At 50.0% G+C, this 20,616-nt stretch overlaps 2 protein-coding genes across 6 annotated transcripts in view; one reads left to right on the plus strand and one right to left on the minus strand.

The window, feature by feature from the left end:
• Positions 1–4,458, minus strand: part of ARK2N (arkadia (RNF111) N-terminal like PKA signaling regulator 2N) — a 130,541-nt gene extending 126,083 nt beyond the window's left edge. The window contains exon 1 of one of the 2 annotated variants that reach the window (XM_063958566.1): positions 4,210–4,414. The gene's annotated coding sequence lies outside the window, so the exon portion shown is untranslated. Of the gene's footprint in view, positions 1–4,209 lie in introns of both variants that reach the window. The other variant, XM_063958576.1, reaches the window with a different exon arrangement.
• Positions 4,446–20,616, plus strand: part of FDX2 (ferredoxin 2) — a 31,897-nt gene continuing 15,726 nt past the window's right edge. The window contains exons 1-2 of one of the 4 annotated variants that reach the window (XM_063958589.1): positions 4,446–4,563; positions 6,834–7,140. In XM_063958589.1, the coding sequence (XP_063814659.1) occupies positions 6,966–7,140 (175 nt within the window). In that variant the 5' untranslated portion in view covers positions 4,446–4,563; positions 6,834–6,965. Of the gene's footprint in view, positions 4,564–4,593; positions 4,613–6,833; positions 7,141–20,616 lie in introns of those variants that run through there. The other 3 variants (XM_063958599.1, XM_063958616.1, XM_063958606.1) reach the window with 3 other exon arrangements.

Consider the following 20,616-nt stretch of genomic DNA (forward strand, 5'->3'; position numbering starts at 1 on the left):
AAAAGACGCGAAAGGCTATAAAAAGCTGCCGCTTCTCGGTGGGTGGTAGATGAAAATCTACAGCAGCACTCACATTCAGGGCAAAGCAAGTCGCCGCTTCGTAAATACAGCCGTAAGTGTCAGGAATCTATGCTTTGCAGCCCTGGGTTACTGAAAGTCTATCCGCAGGTAGCAGAATACTTAATGTAGGAGATCAGTTCCAGGACCTGGAGAACGGTCATTTCTCCCACTATAAAGTCTGAGCCACAGGACTTCTGACACTCGTGCTGGCAGCCACTACTAGGTGATTGTTCATAGCAGGTAGTTAACGGCATTATTACAATCGCCCTGTCTAATTGCGACTATTTAAATTCCTGAAACAAGTACATATCAGAGCTCCGCAGTCTCACGATAACATTCCATACTTGCAGGTTCACCGTGCAGAGAGGCCACACACGTGACTAGCCACGGGGCCTTCCCTACACTGTCAGCACAGAAACAGCTCCCTGGCAGGTTCCATCAACACATCACCGCATTTCATCAAAATGAAGCCTGTCCCACATTCACTGGACTGTGCATCTTCCATGTGGGAGGAAGACACTATTCTGCGCTGCTAAATAGCAACGAGGTCTAGAACTACTTACATGGATTCTATCCTTGTGCAACACAGCAAAGCAGGGTACATATACTGTCTGCTTCACAATTCTCACAGAAGAACTGAAACAGGGAACTTTCAGAATTTGAAATAAAGCATTTACATCCACATCTTAAGGGTGACGTCCTTCTTGTGCTTAAGACTTATTCCACCACGTTTTATAGCATCAGGAAAATGCTGGTACACTTACAGCTCACAGGCTATGACTGAGCACTGACGACAGGTGATAGGTGACAGGGTCATCTAACCCGGAGAGCGCTAGTACAGAGGACAGGAGACGGGTGAGCGGGTCTGCCCACATGTCACATATCTAACCCGGAGAGCGCTAGTACAGAGGACAGGAGACGGGTGAGCGGGTCTGCCCACATGTCACATATCTAACCCGGAGAGCGCTAGTACAGAGGACAGGAGACGGGTGAGCGGGTCTGCCCACATGTCACATATCTAACCCGGAGAGCTCTAGTACAGAGGACAGGAGACGGGTGAGCGGGTCTGCCCACATGTCACAAATCTCTCCTGGAGAGCGCTAGTACAGAGGACAGGAGACGGGTGAGCGGGTCTGCCCATATATCACATATCTAACCCGGAGAGCGCTAGTACAGAGGACAGGAGACGGGTGAGCGGGTCTGCCCACATGTCACAAATCTCTCCCGGAGAGCGCTAGTACAGAGGACAGGAGACGGGTGAGCGGGTCTGCCCATATATCACATATCTAACCCGGAGAGCGCTAGTACAGAGGACAGGAGACGGGTGAGCGGGTCTGCCCATATATCACATATCTAACCCGGAGAGCGCTAGTACAGAGGACAGGAGACGGGTGAGCGGGTCTGCCCACATGTCACAAATCTCTCCTGGAGAGCGCTAGTACAGAGGACAGGAGACGGGTGAGCGGGTCTGCCCATATATCACATATCTAACCCGGAGAGCGCTAGTACAGAGGACAGGAGACGGGCGAGCGGGTCTGCCCATATATCACATATCTAACCCGGAGAGCGCTAGTACAGAGGACAGGAGACGGGTGAGCGGGTCTGCCCACATGTCACAAATCTCTCCCGGAGAGCGCTAGTACAGAGGACAGGAGACGGGTGAGCGGGTCTGCCCATATATCACATATCTAACCCGGAGAGCGCTAGTACGGAGGACAGGAGACAGGTGAGCGGGTCTGCCCATATATCACATATCTAACCCGGAGAGCGCTAGTACAGAGGACAGGAGACGGGTGAGCGGGTCTGCCCATATATCACCCGGAGAGCGCTAGTACAGAGGACAGGAGACGGGTGAGCGGGTCTGCCCATATATCACATATCTAACCTGGAGAGCGCTAGTACAGAGGACAGGAGACGGGTGAGCGGGTCTGCCCATATATCACATATCTAACCCGGAGAGCGCTAGTACAGAGGACAGGAGACGGGTGAGCGGGTCTGCCCATATATCACATACCTAACCCGGAGAGCGCTAGTACAGAGGACAGGAGACGGGTGAGCGGGTCTGATCATCTCTCTACTGGCGAGTGATTGTCCAAATTGCTCTGCACTGTCAGCATTTGGAAGACCACACGAATGAGAAAGGTGAATGCGACCTACTCTTAGTTTATTCACACAAGGATATAAATTCAATCCGAAGTGTTGACATGCTGCGCTTTTATGAGAAGAAATGCGCCCGTGCCACGTCCACCTACAACTGTGCTTCATTTTAAGGCCTTTACTGAAGGTCTTGTCCCTCCCAAGTGTACAATAATTATGTGTCTACTGTGGAACATTCCTATTCATTTACCTGTGTGGAGAATATTACTCTTATAATAGTTATGATGTGACAGAGCAGCAAGTTAGGAACTTGTACAAAATATCACAGTGCAGTATGACTAATTAGTTTGCAGCATGCGGTGGGACCTCCATGAGTAGATGACATCACAATAAGAATATTTTAGTATTTTAGAAGTTAAAAGGAAGTGTGTAAGCTTCTGCGTCACTTACAGTTACCATGAGTACCCGTAGGTATACACAGAGGACCACGAGGAACAACAATACTAAGCTGGTTCTATTCTGACTACTTTGGTTCTGACGTTTTCCTCATCTCTCTAATGCAATATACTGTGGTAGCATCTGCCAATGGATACGTATGAAGGCAACGCCTTGTGATATCGGAGGGATACACAGCGAGAGCTGATCGGGCATTATAACACTAATATTACACTTACTATGACTTTCATGTCCCATCACCCTCCATATCAGCAACAGTTCCAGCCCACCTTATACAGCTATCGGATGTCATCCGCATAGGGCAATGGATCATTACTGTATACACCAGGTGAAGTCAATGCTGCACTGCAGCTGCTTGTAAGACTACACATCCCAGCATGCTGTCGACAGCTGTAGGTGTCAGAATGGTCAGCATCATGCATTGCCTCCTCATATCAGCGTGCCATCTGTTAGCTAGCTGCCCCGATATGGACAGGGGCGCTGAGCCCGCACCGCCGCTGTAATACATGGGGGAAATGCGGTATCAATGCACATAACGTGCTTTGATACTGCTTCTCCCCCATAACGACAGATCGTACATTTACCTGCATGTACGGAGGACGCAGATGTGCAGCTGTAACAGCATTTGAACCCCAGCAATGGTGAATTTTGTTTTGTGTCCCCACAGATGCGCATGAAGTGTGCAACGTAAGCCTACTGTATGTGCTGAGCGCACGTCACGCATATTACCTCTCATAGAATGAGACGGCAGGTAAGAACCACTTGGCCCCTCTTCTGCCCCTTTTTTAACCTTTAGGTAACCTTACCCTTATTTGATCCTTAGTTCTTTGTAAGGATATTCCTTCTCAACCACACAGGGGTGCGCAGGAATGTGCAATGTAAGCTTATCATATGTACAGGATCTATGCGCACCGTACATCACAGCCCCATAAGGCAACACAGCGCACAGGATCAGTGCGCACCGCCCCTGCATCGCACGCCTTTACATCTCCCCTAAATGGTGGGACCCCAGATGCATCTGGCATGTACACACAGGATGCTCTCTATCTCCTATACATGGGGCTTATTACTAACACTGCCTCAGTATTGTGTATCAGGTACATAATAGGACATGACGGGCGCACATAATATTACAAAATAATATATATATATATATATATATATATATATATATATATATACACACACACAAATTTTACACACAGGTAATTTAACAATTTCTGCAGAAAATTGTATTATATATATATATATATATATATATATATATATATATATACACATACACACACACACACAAATATATATATATATATATATATATATATATATATATATGTATATTCACACACACGTAATTTACCAATTTCTGCAGAATATATATATATATATATATATATATATATATATATATATATACACATATACATACACATACACACACACATTTCTATACTGTACATATACTCAGCCAGGCAGCCTTCAGCCGCAGGTCCCCGTCCTCCTCCCCCCACAGAGCACAGCTCCCGCTCCCGGCTGCACAGGCCCCACACACCGCACAGCAAGGGACGGAGGCCGCCCACCTCAGCGTACACTCACCGGCTCGCTCGGTCGGTCAATCAGTGGCCGGCCCCCTCCGTGGAGCGGCGGCCTAGCGCATCCCCGACCTCTCCCGTCTCTCTGCCACCGGCCGCCTAAAGCCAAAATGTCATCGCACAGCCGCTGGCTCTGCTCTAGCCGTCACTTCCGGTGCAGGAGGAAGAGGCGGGGCCCGGATTTGCTCCGGCCAATAGGAAACGGGGGAAAGTGGAGTGGGAAGGAACGCACTCCGTCCTCAGGGCGCCGAGGGCGATCTGGTACGAGCGTCCTGCGCCTCTATGATTACGACGACGGGCGAGAGGGAGGCGACGCCATGTTGGAGGTGGCAGTGGAGACCGGAAGTAGCGGGTGCAGGTGGGTCTGAGAGGGGGGTTTGTCATTGTGTGACATGTGTGAGGCTGAGGTACTGCAGTATGTGTGAGGGTCCCTGTGTGACGTGGGTGAGATGCTATGTATGAGGGTCCCTGTGTGACATGTGAGGTACCATGTATCAGGGTCCCTGTGTGACATGTGAGGTACCATGTATGAGGGTCCCTGTGTGATATGTGTGAGGTACCATGTGTGAGGGTCCCTGTGTGACATGGGTGAGGTACCATGTCTGAGGGTCCCTGTGTGACATGGGTGAGGTACCATGTCTGAGGGTCCCTGTGTGACATGGGTGAGGTACCATGTCTGAGGGTCCCTGTGTGACATGGGTGAGGTACCATGTATGAGGGTCCATGTGTGACATGGGTGAGGTACAATGTCTGAGGGTCCCTGTGTGACATGGGTGAGGTACCATGTCTGAGGGTCCCTGTGTGACATGGGTGAGGTACCATGTCTGAGGGTCCCTGTGTGACATGGGTGAGGTACCATGTCTGAGGGTCCCTGTGTGACATGGGTGAGGTACCATGTCTGAGGGTCCCTGTGTGACATGGGTGAGGTACCATGTCTGAGGGTCCCTGTGTGACATGGGTGAGGTACCATGTCTGAGGGTCCCTGTGTGACATGGGTGAGGTACCATGTCTGAGGGTCCATGTGTGACATGGGTGAGGTACCATGTATGAGGGTCCCTGTGTGACATGGGTGAGGTACCATGTATGAGGGTCCCTGTGTGACATGGGTGAGGTACCATGTCTGAGGGTCCCTGTGTGACATGGGTGAGGTACCATGTATGAGGGTCCCTGTGTGACATGGGTGAGGTACCATGTCTGAGGGTCCATGTGTGAGGTACCATGTATGAGGGTCCCTGTGTGACATGAGTGAGGTACCATGTATGAGGGTCCATGTGTGAGGTACCATGTATGAGGGTCCCTGTGTGACATGTGTGAAGTACCATGTATGAGGGTCCCTGTGTGACATGTGTGAGGTACCATGTATGAGGGTCCCTGTGTGAGGTACCATGTATGAGGGTCACTGTGTGACATGTGTGAGGTACCATGTGTGAGGGTCCCTGTGTGACATGTATGAGGGTCCCTGTGTGACATGAGTGAGGTACCATGTATGAGGGTCCATGTGTGAGGTACCATGTATGAGGGTCCCTGTGTGACATGTGTGAGGTACCATGTATGAGGGTCCCTGTGTGACATGTGTGAAGTACCATGTATGAGGGTCCCTGTGTGACATGTGTGAGGTACCATGTATGAGGGTCCCTGTGTGAGGTACCATGTATGAGGGTCACTGTGTGACATGTGTGAGGTACCATGTATGAGGGTCCCTGTGTGACATGTGTGAAGTACCATGTATGAGGGTCCCTGTGTGAGGTACCATGTATGAGGGTCACTGTGTGACATGTGTGAGGTACCATGTGTGAGGGTCCCTGTGTGACATGTATGAGGGTCCCTGTGTGACATGAGTGAGGTACCATGTATGAGGGTCCATGTGTGAGGTACCATGTATGAGGGTCCCTGTGTGACATGTGTGAGGTACCATGTATGAGGGTCCCTGTGTGACATGTGTGAGGTACCATGTATGAGGGTCCCTGTGTGACATGTGTGAGGTACCATGTATGAGGGTCCCTGTGTGAGGTACCATGTATGAGGGTCACTGTGTGACATGTGTGAGGTACCATGTATGAGGGTCCCTGTGTGACATGTGTGAAGTACCATGTATGAGGGTCCCTGTGTGACATGTGTGAGGTACCATGTATGAGGGTCCCTGTGTGAGGTACCATGTATGAGGGTCACTGTGTGACATGTGTGAGGTACCATGTGTGAGGGTCCCTGTGTGACATGTATGAGGGTCCCTGTGTGAGGTACCATGTGCTGGGTCTGTCAGTGGCAGTGTATTGGTGCACATAGTAAATGTCATCTGATGTATAATGGGCCTCTGAGCTCTCTCTGCAGCCTGTATAACAACATGCAGCCCTCCAGCTGCTGTGGTACTACACATGCCAGCATGCCCTGCCACAGATTTAGCATGCTGTAATAGAAAAACTGCTGCAGGGCATGCTGGGATGTGTAGTTCCACAGCAGCTGGAGGGCCTCGTGTTGAATACCCCTGCTTATAGCTCCTTACAGACTCCCGGTGTGCTTATTATAAGCATTCTGTAGGCAGTGTGGGCCATAACATTGGCTCTGGATGTGTCAGAGATTTACAGCGGCTCCCTGGCCTGTATATATACATGAATAACTAACAGTATTTAGGTTTATGATTACAGGTTTGCTGCATCCTGATATTCCCGGCAAGGATCTGGATTCTGGAATCTGATTATAACATTGCGGAGAGGATCTGAGGGAGGGAGCCCAGCGCTGCCGGCCGGTGCCTGGGGTGGGGAGATGGCCGCCTCTCTGATAAGGAGGGGTATGCGGGCCGGAGGATTTGGCACTTGGTGTGTCAGGAAGAACGTTTTCTGCAGGATATCGCAGCTGTCTGCCAGCCTCGGGCAACAAGGTACGGGAAAGCTGCAGACCAAGAGCGATGAGGACGGGAGCCGGACCATCCGAACTACATGTAAGGAGATTGTTTGTACTGGGACGAATTAGACAGTGGTCTTCAAAATCCAGTGCTGGGGTGCAGTATCTTATAACGACTGAGGATGCATGTAACATACACGAGTTTCTGTAGTAACATAGATCTAGAATACAAGGGGTTACTTATGTCTACTCACATAATTTTAGAATTTTTAAATGGACGCAGGAACCTTTTTGGCGTTGTATAGTTACATAGTAGTTGATGAGGTTGAAAAACCATTTAATTCAACCTGTATTATAAAAGTTTATTTCATTTAAATACTGTAACCTTGGATATTTCTTTCAGTTAGGAATTTATCTAATCCATTTTTAAACTTATTTACTGAGTCCACCATTACTACCTTCTCTGGTAGAGAATTCCAAATCCTTCCTGCTCTTTCTATGAAGAACCCTTTCCTCCGCTGTGTATTAAAAAATGTCTCTTACGTCCTAGAGGATGCTGGGGACTCCGTAAGGACCATGGGGTATAGACAGGCTCCGCAAGAGACATGGGCACTATAAAGAACTTTCTCTGACGTCCTAGTGGATGCTGGGGACTCCGTAAGGACCATGGGGAATAGACGGGCTCCGCAGGAGACTGGGCACTCTATAAAAAAGATTTGGTACTATCTGGTGTGCACTGGCTCCTCCCTCTATGCCCCTCCTCCATACCTCAGTTAGATTTCTGTGCCCGGCCGAGCTGGATGCACACTAGGGGCTCTCCTGAGCTCCTAGAAAGAAAGTATATGTTAGGTTTTTTATTTTACAGTGAGACCTGCTGGCAACAGGCTCACTGCAACGAGGGACTAAGGGGAGAAGAAGCGAACCTACCTGCTTGCAGCTAGCTTGGGCTTCTTAGGTTACTGGACACCATTAGCTCCAGAGGGATCGACCGCAGGACCCGTCCTTGGTGTTCGTTCCCGGAGCCGCGCCGCCGTCCCCCTTACAGAGCCAGAAGCAAGAAGATGGTCCGGAAAATCGGCGGCAGAAGACTTCAGTCTTCACCAAGGTAGCGCACAGCACTGCAGCTGTGCGCCATTGCTCCTCATGCACACCTCACACTCCGGTCACTGATGGGTGCAGGGCGCTGGGGGGGGGTGCCCTGAGCAGCAATAAAAACACCTTGGCTGGCAAAATAACCACAATATATAGCCCCAGAGGCTATATATGTGGTAATTACCCCTGCCAGAATACAGAAAAAAGCGGGAGAAAAGTCCGCCGAAAAAGTGGCGGAGCCATCTCCCTCAGCACACTGGCGCCATTTCTCCCTCACAGTTCCGCTGGAAGGAAGCTCCCTGACTCTCCCCTGCAGTCTACACTACAGAAAGGGTAAAAAAGAGAGGGGGGGCACTAAATTTAGGCGCAGTATAACTTATAGCAGCTATAAGGGGATATAATTCAGTTAGTCCCTGCATTATATAGCGCTCTGGTGTGTGCTGGCATACTCTCTCTCTGTCTCCCCAAATGGCTTTTGTGGGGTCCTGTCTCCTTTAAGAGCATTCCCTGTGTGTGTGCGGTGTGTCGGTACGGCTGTGTCGACATGTTTGAGGAGGCTTATGTGGAGGCGGAGCAGATGCCTATAAATGTGATGTCACCCCCTGCGGGGCAGACACCTGAGTGGATGGACTTATGGAAGGAATTACGTGCAAGTGTCGACTCCTTACATAAAAAATTTGACGACATGCCAAATGCGGGACAGCCGGCTTCTCAGCTCGTGCCTGCCCAGACAATTCAAAGGCCATCAGGGGCTCTGAAACGCCCACTACCTCAGATGGCAGACACAGATGTCGACACGGATACTGATACCAGTGTCGACGACGATGAGTCAAATTTAATGTCCACTAGGGCCATTCGTTGCATGATTGAGGCAATGAAAGAGGTATTACACATTTCTCTGACGTCCTAGTGGATGCTGGGAACTCCGAAAGGACCATGGGGGAATAGCGGCTCCGCAGGAGACTGGGCACAACTAAAGAAAGCTTTTAGGTCACCTGGTGTGCACTGGCTCCTCCCACTATGACCCTCCTCCAAGCCTCAGTTAGATTTTGTGCCCGGCCGAGGTTGGATGCACACTAGGGGCTCTCCTGAGCTTCTAAAAAGAAAGTATATAATTAGGTTTTTTATTTTACAGTGAGACCTGCTGGCAACAGGCTCACTGCAACGAGGGACTAAGGGGAGAAGAAGCGAACCTACCTGCTTGCAGCTAGCTTGGGCTTCTTAGGCTACTGGACACCATTAGCTCCAGAGGGATCGACCACATGGAACTGGCCTTGGTGTTCGGTCCCGGAGCCGCGTCGCCGTCCCCCTTACAGAGCCAGAAGCAAGAAGAGGTCCGGAAAATCGGCGGCAGAAGACATCAGTCTTCACCAAGGTAGCGCACAGCACTGCAGCTGTGCGCCATTGCTCCTCATACACACTTCACACTCCGGTCACTGAGGGTGCAGGGCGCTAGGGGGGGGCGCCCTGAGCAGCAATAAAAACACCTTGGCTGGCAAAAATACCACAATATATAGCTGTGTCGACATGTTTGATGAGGATAATGATGTGGAGGCGGAGCAGATGCCTATAGAAGAGATGTCACCCCCTGCGGGGCAGACACCTGAGTGGATGGACTTATGGAAGGAATTGCGTGCACGTGTCGACTCCTTACACAAAAAATTTGACAACATGCCAAATGCGGGACAGCCGGCTTCTCAGCTCGTGCCTGTCCAGGCGTCCCAAAGGCCATCGGGGGCTCTAAAACGCCCGCTACCTCAGATGGCAGACGCGGATGTCGACACGGATACTGACACCAGTGTCGACGACGATGAGTCTAGTCTAATGTCCACTAAGGCCATTCGTTGCATGATTGAAGCAATGAAAGAGGTGTTACAAATTTCTGATATACACCCAGGTACCACTAAAAAGGGTATTATGTTTGGGGAGAAAAAACTACCCGTAGTTTTTCCCCCATCAGAAGAATTAAATGAAGTGTGTGAAGAAGCGTGGGCTTTCCCTGATAAAAGATTGGTAATCTCTAAGAAGTTACTAATGGCGTTCCCTTTCCCGCCAGAGGATAGGTCACGTTGGGAGACACCCCCTAGGGTGGATAAAGCGCTCACACGTTTGTCTAAAAAGGTGGCACTACCGTCTCCGGATACGGCCGCCCTCAAGGAACCTGCTGATAGAAAGCAGGAGGCGATCCTGAAGTCTGTATATACACACTCAGGCATTATACTTAGGCCAGCTATTGCGTCAGCATGGATGTGCAGTGCTGCCGCTGCGTGGTCAGATTCCCTGTCAGAAAATATTGACACCCTAGACAGGGACACTATTCTGCTAACCATAGAGCATATAAAAGACTCAGTCTTATACATGAGAGATGCACAGAGGGAGATCTGCCGGCTGGCATCTAAAATAAGTGCATTGTCCATTTCTGCTAGGAGAGGCTTATGGACTCGGCAGTGGACAGCGGATGCAGATTCAAAAAGGCACATGGAAGTTTTGCCTTATAAGGGTGAGGAGTTATTTGGGGATGGTCTCTCGGACCTAGTTTCCACAGCAACTGCTGGGAAGTCAGCATTTTTACCCCATGTTCCCTCACAGCCTAAAAAGGCGCCGTTTTATCAGGTACAGTCCTTTCGGACTCAGAAAAACAGGCGTGGAAAAGGCGGGTCCTTTCTGTCCAGAGGCAGAGGTAGGGGAAAAAGGCTGCAACAAACAGCAGGTTCCCAGGAGCAAAAGTCCTCCCCCGCTTCTTCCGAGTCCGCCGCATGACGGTGGGGCTCCACAGGCGGAGCCAGGTACGGTGGGGGGCCGCCTCAAAAATTTCAGCGATCAGTGGGCTCGCTCACAGGTGGATCCCTGGATCCTGCAAATAGTATCTCAAGGGTACAAACTGGAATTCGAGGCGTCTCCACCCCACCGGTTCCTAAAATCTGCCTTGCCGATTACTCCTTCAGACAGGGAGGCTGTGCTAGCGGCAATTCACAAGCTGTATTCCCAGCAGGTGATAATCAAGGTACCCCTACTTCAACAAGGACGGGGTTACTATTCCACACTGTTTGTGGTACCGAAACCGGACGGTTCGGTGAGACCCATTTTAAATTTGAAATCCTTGAACACATACATAAAAAGATTCAAGTTCAAGATGGAATCGCTCAGGGAGGTTATTGCAAGCCTGGACGAGGGGGATTACATGGTATCCCTGGACATCAAGGATGCTTACCTGCATGTCCCAATTTACCTTCCTCACCAGGAGTACCTCAGATTTGTGGTACAGGATTGCCATTACCAATTCCAGACACTACCGTTTGGACTGTCCACAGCACCGAGGGTGTTTACCAAGGTAATGGCAGAAATGATGATACTCCTTCGAATAAAGGGAGTTTTAATTATCCCGTACTTGGACGATCTCCTAATAAAGGCGAGGTCCAGGGAGCAGTTACTGGTCGGAGTAGCACTATCTCGGGAAGTGCTACAACAGCATGGCTGGATTCTAAACATTCCAAAGTCACAACTGGTTCCTTCCACACGCTTACTGTTCCTGGGGATGATTCTGGACACAGAACAGAAAAAAGTGTTTCTCCCGCAGGAGAAAGCCAAGGAGCTGTCATCTCTAGTCTGAGACTTCCTAAAACCAAAACGGGTATCGGTGCATCACTGCACACGAGTCCTGGGAAAAATGGTGGCTTCATACGAAGCAATTCCATTCGGCAGGTTCCATGCAAGGACCTTCCAGTGGGACCTCTTGGACAAGTGGTCGGGATCGCATCTTCAGATGCATCAACTGATAACCCTGTCTCCAAGGACCAGGGTGTCTCTACTGTGGTGGCTGCAGAGTGCTCATCTTCTAGAGGGCCGCAGATTCGGCATACAGGACTGGGTCCTGGTGACCACGGATGCCAGCCTTCGAAGCTGGGGAGCAGTCGCACAGGGAAGAAATTTCCAGGGACTTTGGTCAAGTCAGGAGTCGTCCCTACACATAAATATTCTGGAACTGAGGGCCATTTACAATGCCCTAAGTCAGGCAAGGCCCCTGCTTCAAAACCAGCCGGTTCTGATCCAATCAGACAACATCACGGCAGTCGCCCATGTAAACCGACAGGGCGGCACAAGAAGCAGGATGGCGATGGCAGAAGCCACAAGGATTCTCCGATGGTCGGAAAATCACGTACTAGCACTGTCAGCAGTGTTCATTCCGGGAGTGGACAACTGGGAAGCAGACTTCCTCAGCAGACACGACCTACACCCGGGAGAGTGGGGACTTCATCCAGAAGTCTTCCTGCTGTTGGTAAACCGTTGGGAAAGGCCACAGGTGGACATGATGGCGTCCCGCCTCAACAAAAAGCTAAAGAGATATTGCGCCAGGTCAAGGGACCCTCAGGCGATAGCTGTGGACGCTCTAGTGACACCGTGGGTGTACCAGTCGGTTTATGTGTTCCCTCCTCTGCCTCTCATACCAAAGGTACTGAGAATAATAAGAAGGCGAGGAGTAAGAACGATACTCGTGGTTCCGGATTGGCCAAGAAGAGCTTGGTACCCAGAACTTCAAGAAATGTTATCAGAGGACCCATGGCCTCTACCGCTCAGACAGGATCTGCTACAGCAGGGGCCCTGTCTGTTCCAAGACTTACCGCGGCTGCGTTTGACGGCATGGCGGTTGAATTCCGGATCCTAAAGGAAAAAGGCATTCCGGAGGAAGTCATTCCTACGCTGATAAAAGCCAGGAAAGAAGTAACCGCAAACCATTATCACCGCATTTGGCGAAAATATGTTGCGTGGTGTGAGGCCAGGAAGGCCCCTACAGAGGAATTTCAGCTGGGTCGTTTTCTGCACTTCCTACAGTCGGGAGTGACTATGGGCCTAAAATTGGGTTCCATTAAGGTCCAGATTTCGGCTCTGTCGATTTTCTTCCAGAAAGAACTGGCTTCACTGCCTGAAGTTCAGACTTTTGTAAAGGGAGTGCTTCATATTCAGCCCCCTTTTGTGCCTCCTGTGGCACCTTGGGATCTCAATGTGGTGTTGAGTTTCCTAAAATCACATTGGTTTGAATCTGAATCTGAAATATCTCACGTGGAAAGTGGTCATGTTATTGGCCTTGGCTTCGGCCAGGCGTGTGTCAGAATTGGCGGCTTTGTCATGTAAAAGCCCTTATCTGATTTTCCATATGGATAGGGCAGAATTGAGGACTCGTCCCCAGTTTCTCCCTAAGGTGGTATCAGCTTTTCACTTGAACCAACCTATTGTGGTGCCTGCGGCTACTAGGGACTTGGAGGATTCCAAGTTACTGGACGTAGTCAGGGCCTTGAAAATTTATGTTTCCAGGACGGCTGGAGTCAGGAAAACTGACTCGCTTTTTATCCTGTATGCACCCAACAAAATAGGTGCTCCTGCTTCTAAGCAGACTATTGCTCGCTGGATTTGTAGCACAATTCAGCTGGCGCATTCTGCGGCTGGATTGCCGCATCCTAAATCAGTGAAAGCCCATTCCACGAGGAAGGTGGGCTCATCTTGGGCGGCTGCCCGAGGGGTCTCGGCTTTACAACTTTGCCGAGCTGCAACTTGGTCAGGGGCAAACACGTTTGCTAAATTCTACAAATTTGATACCCTGGCTGAGGAGGACCTTGAGTTCTCTCATTCGGTGCTGCAGAGTCATCCGCACTCTCCCGCCCGTTTGGGAGCTTTGGTATAATCCCCATGGTCCTTACGGAGTCCCCAGCATCCACTAGGACGTCAGAGAAAATAAGAATTTACTCACCGGTAATTCTGTTTCTCGTAGTCCGTAGTGGATGCTGGGCGCCCATCCCAAGTGCGGATTGTCTGCAATACTTGTATATAGTTATTGCCTAACTAAAGGGTTATTGTTGAGCCATCTGTTGAGAGGCTCAGTTATATTTCATACTGTTAACTGGGTATAATATCACGAGTTATACGGTGTGATTGGTGTGGCTGGTATGAGTCTTACCCGGGACTCAAAATCCTTCCTTATTGTGTCAGCTCTTCCGGGCACAGTATCCGAACTGAGGTCTGGAGGAGGGGCATAGAGGGAGGAGCCAGTGCACACCAGATAGTACCAAATCTTTCTTATAGAGTGCCCAGTCTCCTGCGGAGCCCGTCTATTCCCCATGGTCCTTACGGAGTCCCCAGCATCCACTACGGACTACGAGAAATAGAATTACCGGTGAGTAAATTCTTATTTTTAGTATGGGTGTGCACTGGCTCCTCCCTCTATGCCCCTCCTCCAGACCTCAGTTAGATTTTGTGCCCAGAGGAGATAGGGTGCATTACAGAGGAGCTCTCCAGAGTTTCTCTGAAAAATAATTTTGTTAGGTTTTTTATTTTCAGGGAGCACTGCTGGCAACAGGCTCCCTGCATCGTGGGACTGAGGAGAGAGAAGCAGACCTACTTAAATGATAGGCTCTGCTTCTTAGGCTACTGGACACCATTAGCTCCAGAGGGAGTCGGAACGCAGGTCTCACCCCGCCGTTCGTCCCGGAGCCGTGCTGCCGTCCTCCTCGCAGAGGCGGAAGATATAAGCCGGGTGAGTATAAGAAGAAAAGAAGACTTCAAGGCGGCAGAAGACTTCAGATCTTCACTGAGGTAAGCGCGCAGCGGTAATGCTGTGCGCCATTGCTCCCATAAGCTACACACACAGAACGGGCACTGATGGGTGCAGGGCGCAGGGGGGCGCCCTGGGCAGCAATAAACCTCTGGTCTGGCATATAAGGGTACGTTAGGCTGCGGAGGCAGTAAATTAAGAGATCCCCCGCCATTTTTTGAATATTGAAGCGGGATTGAAGCCCGCCGCTGGAGGGGGCGGAGCTTGATCCCTCAGCACTAACAGCGCCATTTTCTCCACAGAACGCTGCAGAGAAGCTGGCTCCCCGGACTCTCCCCTGCTGAACTCGGTGACAGAGGGCTGAAAAGAGGGGGTGGGGGGGCATGTTTAAGGCGCAGTGAGTGTATAACATTGATTATATATATAAAAAGCGCTATCTGGGTTTATTCCAGTGTCAGTTTGGCGCTGGGTGTGTGCTGGCATACTCTCTCTCTGTCTCCCCAAAGGGCCTTGTTGGGGAATTGTCCCCTTATAGATATATCCCTGTGTGTTGGTACGTGCGTGTCGGCATGGCTGAAGCGGAAGGCTCGTCCAAGGAGGAGGTGGAGCAGATGTGTGGTGTGTCTCCGTCGGCAACGCCGACTCATGATTGGATGGACATGTGGCATATGTTAAATGCGAGTGTGGCCTCATTACATAAGAGACTGGACAAAGTAGAGTCCAGGGAGAAAGCAGGGAGTCAATCCACGGATTGGACTGGGTCACAGGGCCCTTCTGGGTCTCAGAAACGTCCCCTATCCCAGATAGTGGACACTGGTACCGACACGGATTCTGACTCCAGTGTTGACTACGATGATGCAAAATTACAGCCAAGGGTGGTAAAGAGTATTCAGTGTATGATTATTGCAATAAAAGATGTTTTGCATATCACTGATGACCCCTCTGTCCCTGACACGAGGGTGCGCATGTATAAGGAAAAGAAACCTGAGGTAACCTTTCCCCCATCTCATGAGCTTAACGAGTTATTTGAAAAAGCTTGGGAAACTCCAGATAAAAAACTGCAGATTCCCAAAAGGGCTCTTATGGCGTATCCTTTCCCTGCACAGGACGGTACGTTGGGAATCCTCTCCCAGTGTGGACAAGGCTTTAACGCGTCTGTCCAAGAAGGTGGCGCTGCCGTCTCCGGATGGGTATGTAGCGCAGTTGCAGCTTGGACAGATACCTTGTCAGCTGATCTTGATACCCTAGATAGGGATACCATTTTATTAACCTTAGCCCACATTAAAGACGCACTCTTATATATGAGGGACGCACAAAGAGACGTTGGACTGCTGGATTCCAGAGCCAATGCCATGGCTATTTCTGCGAGACGAGCTCTATGGATCCGCCAATGGACGGGTGATGCAGACTCAAAGAAGCATATGGAGGTTTTACCTTACAAGGGTGAAGTGTTGTTTGAGGAGGGGCTCGCGGACCTGGTTGCCACAGCTACCGCGGGTAAATCTACCTTTTTACCCTATGTTCCCCAACAGCAAAAGAAAACTCCACAGTATCAGATGCAGTCCTTTCTGTCGCATAAGTCCAGAAGAGGTCGGGGCTCCTCCTTCCTTGCCAGAGGTAAGGGTAGAGGAAAGAGAACACCTGCTTCGGCTAGTTCCCAGGAGCAGAAGTCCTCCCTGGCTCCTACAAAATCCACCGCATGACGCTGGGGCTCCCCTAAGGGAGTCCGCACCAGTGGGGGCGCGCCTTCGACTTTTCAGCCAGATCTGGATTCTTTCAGACGTGGATCCTTGGGTGATGGAAATTGTTTCCCAAGGCTACAAGCTGGAATTCGAAGAGGTGCCCCCTCGCCGATTTTTCAAGTCGGCCTTGCCAGCTTCACCCCGGGAGAGGGAAGTAGTGTTAGCTGCAATTCAAAAGCTGTGTCAACAGCAAGTGGTGGTCAAGGTTCCCCTGGTCCAACAGGGAAAAGGGTATTATTCAACCCTGTTTGTGGTCCCGAAGCCGGATGGTTCGGTCAGACCCATTTTAAATCTAAAATCCCTAAACCTGTACTTGAAAAAGTTCAAATTCAAGATGGAATAGCTCCGAGCTGTAATATCCAGCCTGGAAGGGGGGGATTTGATGGTGTCACTGGACATAAAGGATGCATACCTTCATGTCCCCATATGCCCCTCTCATCAGGAGTACCTGAGATTCGCTGTACAGGACTGTCATTACCAGTTTCAGACGTTGCCGTTTGGGCTTTCCACGGCCCCGAGGATTTTCACCAAGGTATTGGCGGAGATGATGGTGCTCCTGCGCAGGCAGGGAGTCGCAATTATCCCATACTTGGACGATCTCCTGATAAAGGCGAGATCGAGAGACCAATTGCTGAAGAGCGTGTCGCTCTCCCTGAAAGTGCTGCAACAGCACGGTTGGATTCTCAATCTGCCAAAGTCACAATTGGTTCCTACGACTCGGTTATCATTCCTAGACATGATTCTGGACACGGAACAAAAGAGGGTTTTTCTCCCATTGGAAAAAGCCCAGGATCTCCAGAACATGGTCAGAGACCTGCTAAAACCAAAAAGAGTGTCTGTTCATCAATGCACTCGAGTTCTGGGGAAAATGGTGGCAGCCTACGAGGCCATCACCTTCAGCAGGTTTCATGCGAGGATTTTTCAGTGGGACCTTCTGGACAAGTGGTCCGGGTCCCATCTACAAATACATCAGAAAATAACCCTGTCCCCCAGGGCCAGGGTGTCTCTCCTGTGGTGGCTGCAGAGTGCTCACCTTCTAGAGGGTCGCAGGTTCGGCATTCAAGACTGGGTTCTGGTGACCACGGACGCGAGCCTCCGAGGATGGGGAGCAGTCACACTAGGAAGAAATTTTCAGGGACTATGGTCAAGCCAGGAGGCTTGTCTACACATCAACATACTGGAATTGAGGGCCATATACAACGGCCTACGACTAGCGGAGAATCTTCTTCGCGACCTACCGGTTCTGATTCAATCAGACAACGTCACAGCCGTGGCTCATGTAAACCGCCAAGGCGGGACAAGGAGCAGAGTGGCGATGGCGGAAGCCGCCAGGATTCTTCGCTGGGCGGAAAATCACGTAACCGTTCTGTCAGCTGTCTTCATTCCGGGAGTGGACAACTGGGAAGCAGACTTCCTCAGCAGACACGATCTCCATCCGGGAGAGTGGGGACTTCATCAAGAAGTTTTTGCAGAGATAACAAGTCTTTGGGGAATTCCTCAAATAGACATGATGGCATCACGCCTCAACAAAAAGCTTCGGAAGTATTGTGCCAGGTCTCGGGACCCTCGGGCAGTAGCAGTAGACGCCCTAGTGACACCATGTATTTCCTCCTCTTCCTCTCATCTCAAAAATGTTGAGAATCATTAGACAAAGAAGAGTGCAGACAATACTCATTGTCCCAGATTGGCCTCGAAGGGCCTGGTACTCAGATCTTCAGGAAATGCTCACAGAAGATCCGTGGCCTCTTCCTCTCAGGGAGGACCTGTTATAGCAGGGGCCATGTGTGTTCCAAGACTTACCGCAATTACGTTTGACGGCATGGCGGTTGAACACCGAATCCTAGCTGGGAAAGGTATTCCGAAGGAAGTTATCCCTACTCGGATAAAGGCTAGGAAGGAGGTGACGGCAAAGCATTATCACCGTATCTGGAGGAAGTATGTATCTTGGTGTGAAGCCAAGAATGCTCCTACGGAAGATTTCCATCTGGGCCGGTTTCTCCACTTTCTACAGACAGGAGTGGATATGGGCCTGAAGTTAGGCTCCATTAAGGTTCAGATTTCGGCCCTATCTATATTCTTTCAGAGGGAATTGGCTTCTCTCCCAGAAGTCCAGACTTTTGTTAAGGGAGTGATGCACATCCAGCCTCCTTTTGTGCCTCCAGTGGCACAGTGGGACCTTAACGTGGTGTTAAGTTTCCTGAAATCTCACTGGTTTGAACCTCTTCAAACAGTGGAATTAAAATTTCTCACGTGGAAGGTGGTCATGTTATTGGCCTTGGCATCTGCAAGGCGGGTGCTTGTCCCACAAGAGCCCCTATTTGATTTTCCATGTGGATAGAGCAGAGTTGAGGACACGTCCTCAATTTTTGCCTAAGGTGGTTTCTTCATTTCATATGAACCAACCTATTGTGGTGCCTGTAGCTATGGGGGACTGGGAGGACTCCAAGTCCCTGGATGTAGTCAGGGCCTTAAAGATTTATGTAGCCAGGACGGCTAGGGTTAGGAAAACAGAGGCTCTGTTTGTCCTGTATGCAGCCAACAAGGTTGGCGCTCCTGCTTCGAAGCAGACTATGGCTCGCTGGATCTGTAACACGATTCAGCAGGCTCATTCGACGGCTGGATTGCCGTTACCAAATTCGGTAAAGGCCCATTCCACTAGGAAGGTGGGCTCTTCTTGGGGGGCTGCCCGAGGCGTCTCGGCATTACAACTTTGCCGAGCAGCTACTTGGTCGGGTTCAAACACTTTTTTGCAAAATTCTACAAGTTTGATACCCTGGCTGATGAGGACCTCGCGTTTGCTTAGTCGGTGCTGCAGAGTCATCCGCACTCTCCCGCCCGGTTGGGAGCTTTGGTATAATCCCCATGGTCCTTACGGAGTCCCCAGCATCCTCTAGGACGTAAGAGAAAATAAGATTTTAAACCTACCGGTAAATCTTTTTCTCCTAGTCCGTAGAGGATGCTGGGCGCCCGTCCCAGTGCGGACATATTTCTGCAAGACTTGTATATAGTTGTTGCTTACATAAGGGTAATGTTACAGTTGGAATCGGTCTTTGACTGATACTGTTTTTTGTTCATACTGTTAACTAGTTGCGTATATTCCAGGTTATATGGTATGATTGGTGTGGGCTGGTATGAATCTTGCCCTTAGATTAACAAAATCCTTTCCTCATATTGTTCATCTCCTCTGGGCACAGTTTCTGTAACTGAGGTCTGGAGGAGGGGCATAGAGGGAGGAGCCAGTGCACACCCATACTAAAAGTTCTTTATAGTGCCCATGTCTCCTGCGGAGCCCGTCTATACCTCATGGTCCTTACGGAGTCCCCAGCATCCTCTACGGACTAGGAGAAAAAGATTTACCGGTAGGTTTAAAATCTTATTTTTTTCTTCTTATCTTAGGGGGTGTCCTCGTGTCCTGTGTAAGGTATGCGGGCCTGGGATTCCAGTACTTTAAAACTTGCACTGACCTGGGGGGTAAATTTACTAAAAGTTGGTTTGTAATCGCCGCCTGTGACCAGTGGCTTTAAAGAGGCAACAGAAATAAATGCTGAACATTTAGTTTAGCCTTTGTTTCTATTGCTATTTTAAAGCTGTCCGTTAAATCTGCCAATGATGGGTGGCTTTGGCAAAGTGCCCCTTAGTAGATCTACCAACTGGAATGTTTGTCGCGGATAGTGCTGATATGCTGTAAGACATATTTATTGAGATCGGACTCCATGCTAGCTGTGCGGAGACTCGGACACTGGTGCCAGCCAGGTGTATAGTGGGGACCAAAGGGGGAGATATACTATGCAGTGAAAAGTGTGGAGAAGTGAGCCAGTGGAGAAGTTGTCCATGGCAACCAATCAGCATTGGAGTAACAATTATAATTTGTATACTATAAAATTATACAGAGCAGCTGATTGGTTGCCATGGGTAACTTCTCCACTGGCTCACTTCTCCACTCTTTTCACTACTTAGTACATCTCCCCCATATATATTTCTCTAACGTCCTAGTGGATGCTGGGGACTCCGAAAGGACCATGGGGAATAGCGGCTCCGCAGGAGACTGGGCACAAAAGTAAAAAGCTTTAGGACTACCTGGTGTGCACTGGCTCCTCCCCCTATGACCCTCCTCCAAGCCTCAGTTAGATTTTTGTGCCCGAACGAGACGGGTGCAGGCTAAGGGGCTCTCCTGAGCTGCTTAGTGTAAAAGTTT

The sequence above is a fragment of the Pseudophryne corroboree genome, chromosome 1, assembly GCF_028390025.1.
Source record: "Pseudophryne corroboree isolate aPseCor3 chromosome 1, aPseCor3.hap2, whole genome shotgun sequence".
Lineage (NCBI taxonomy): Eukaryota > Metazoa > Chordata > Amphibia > Anura > Myobatrachidae > Pseudophryne > Pseudophryne corroboree.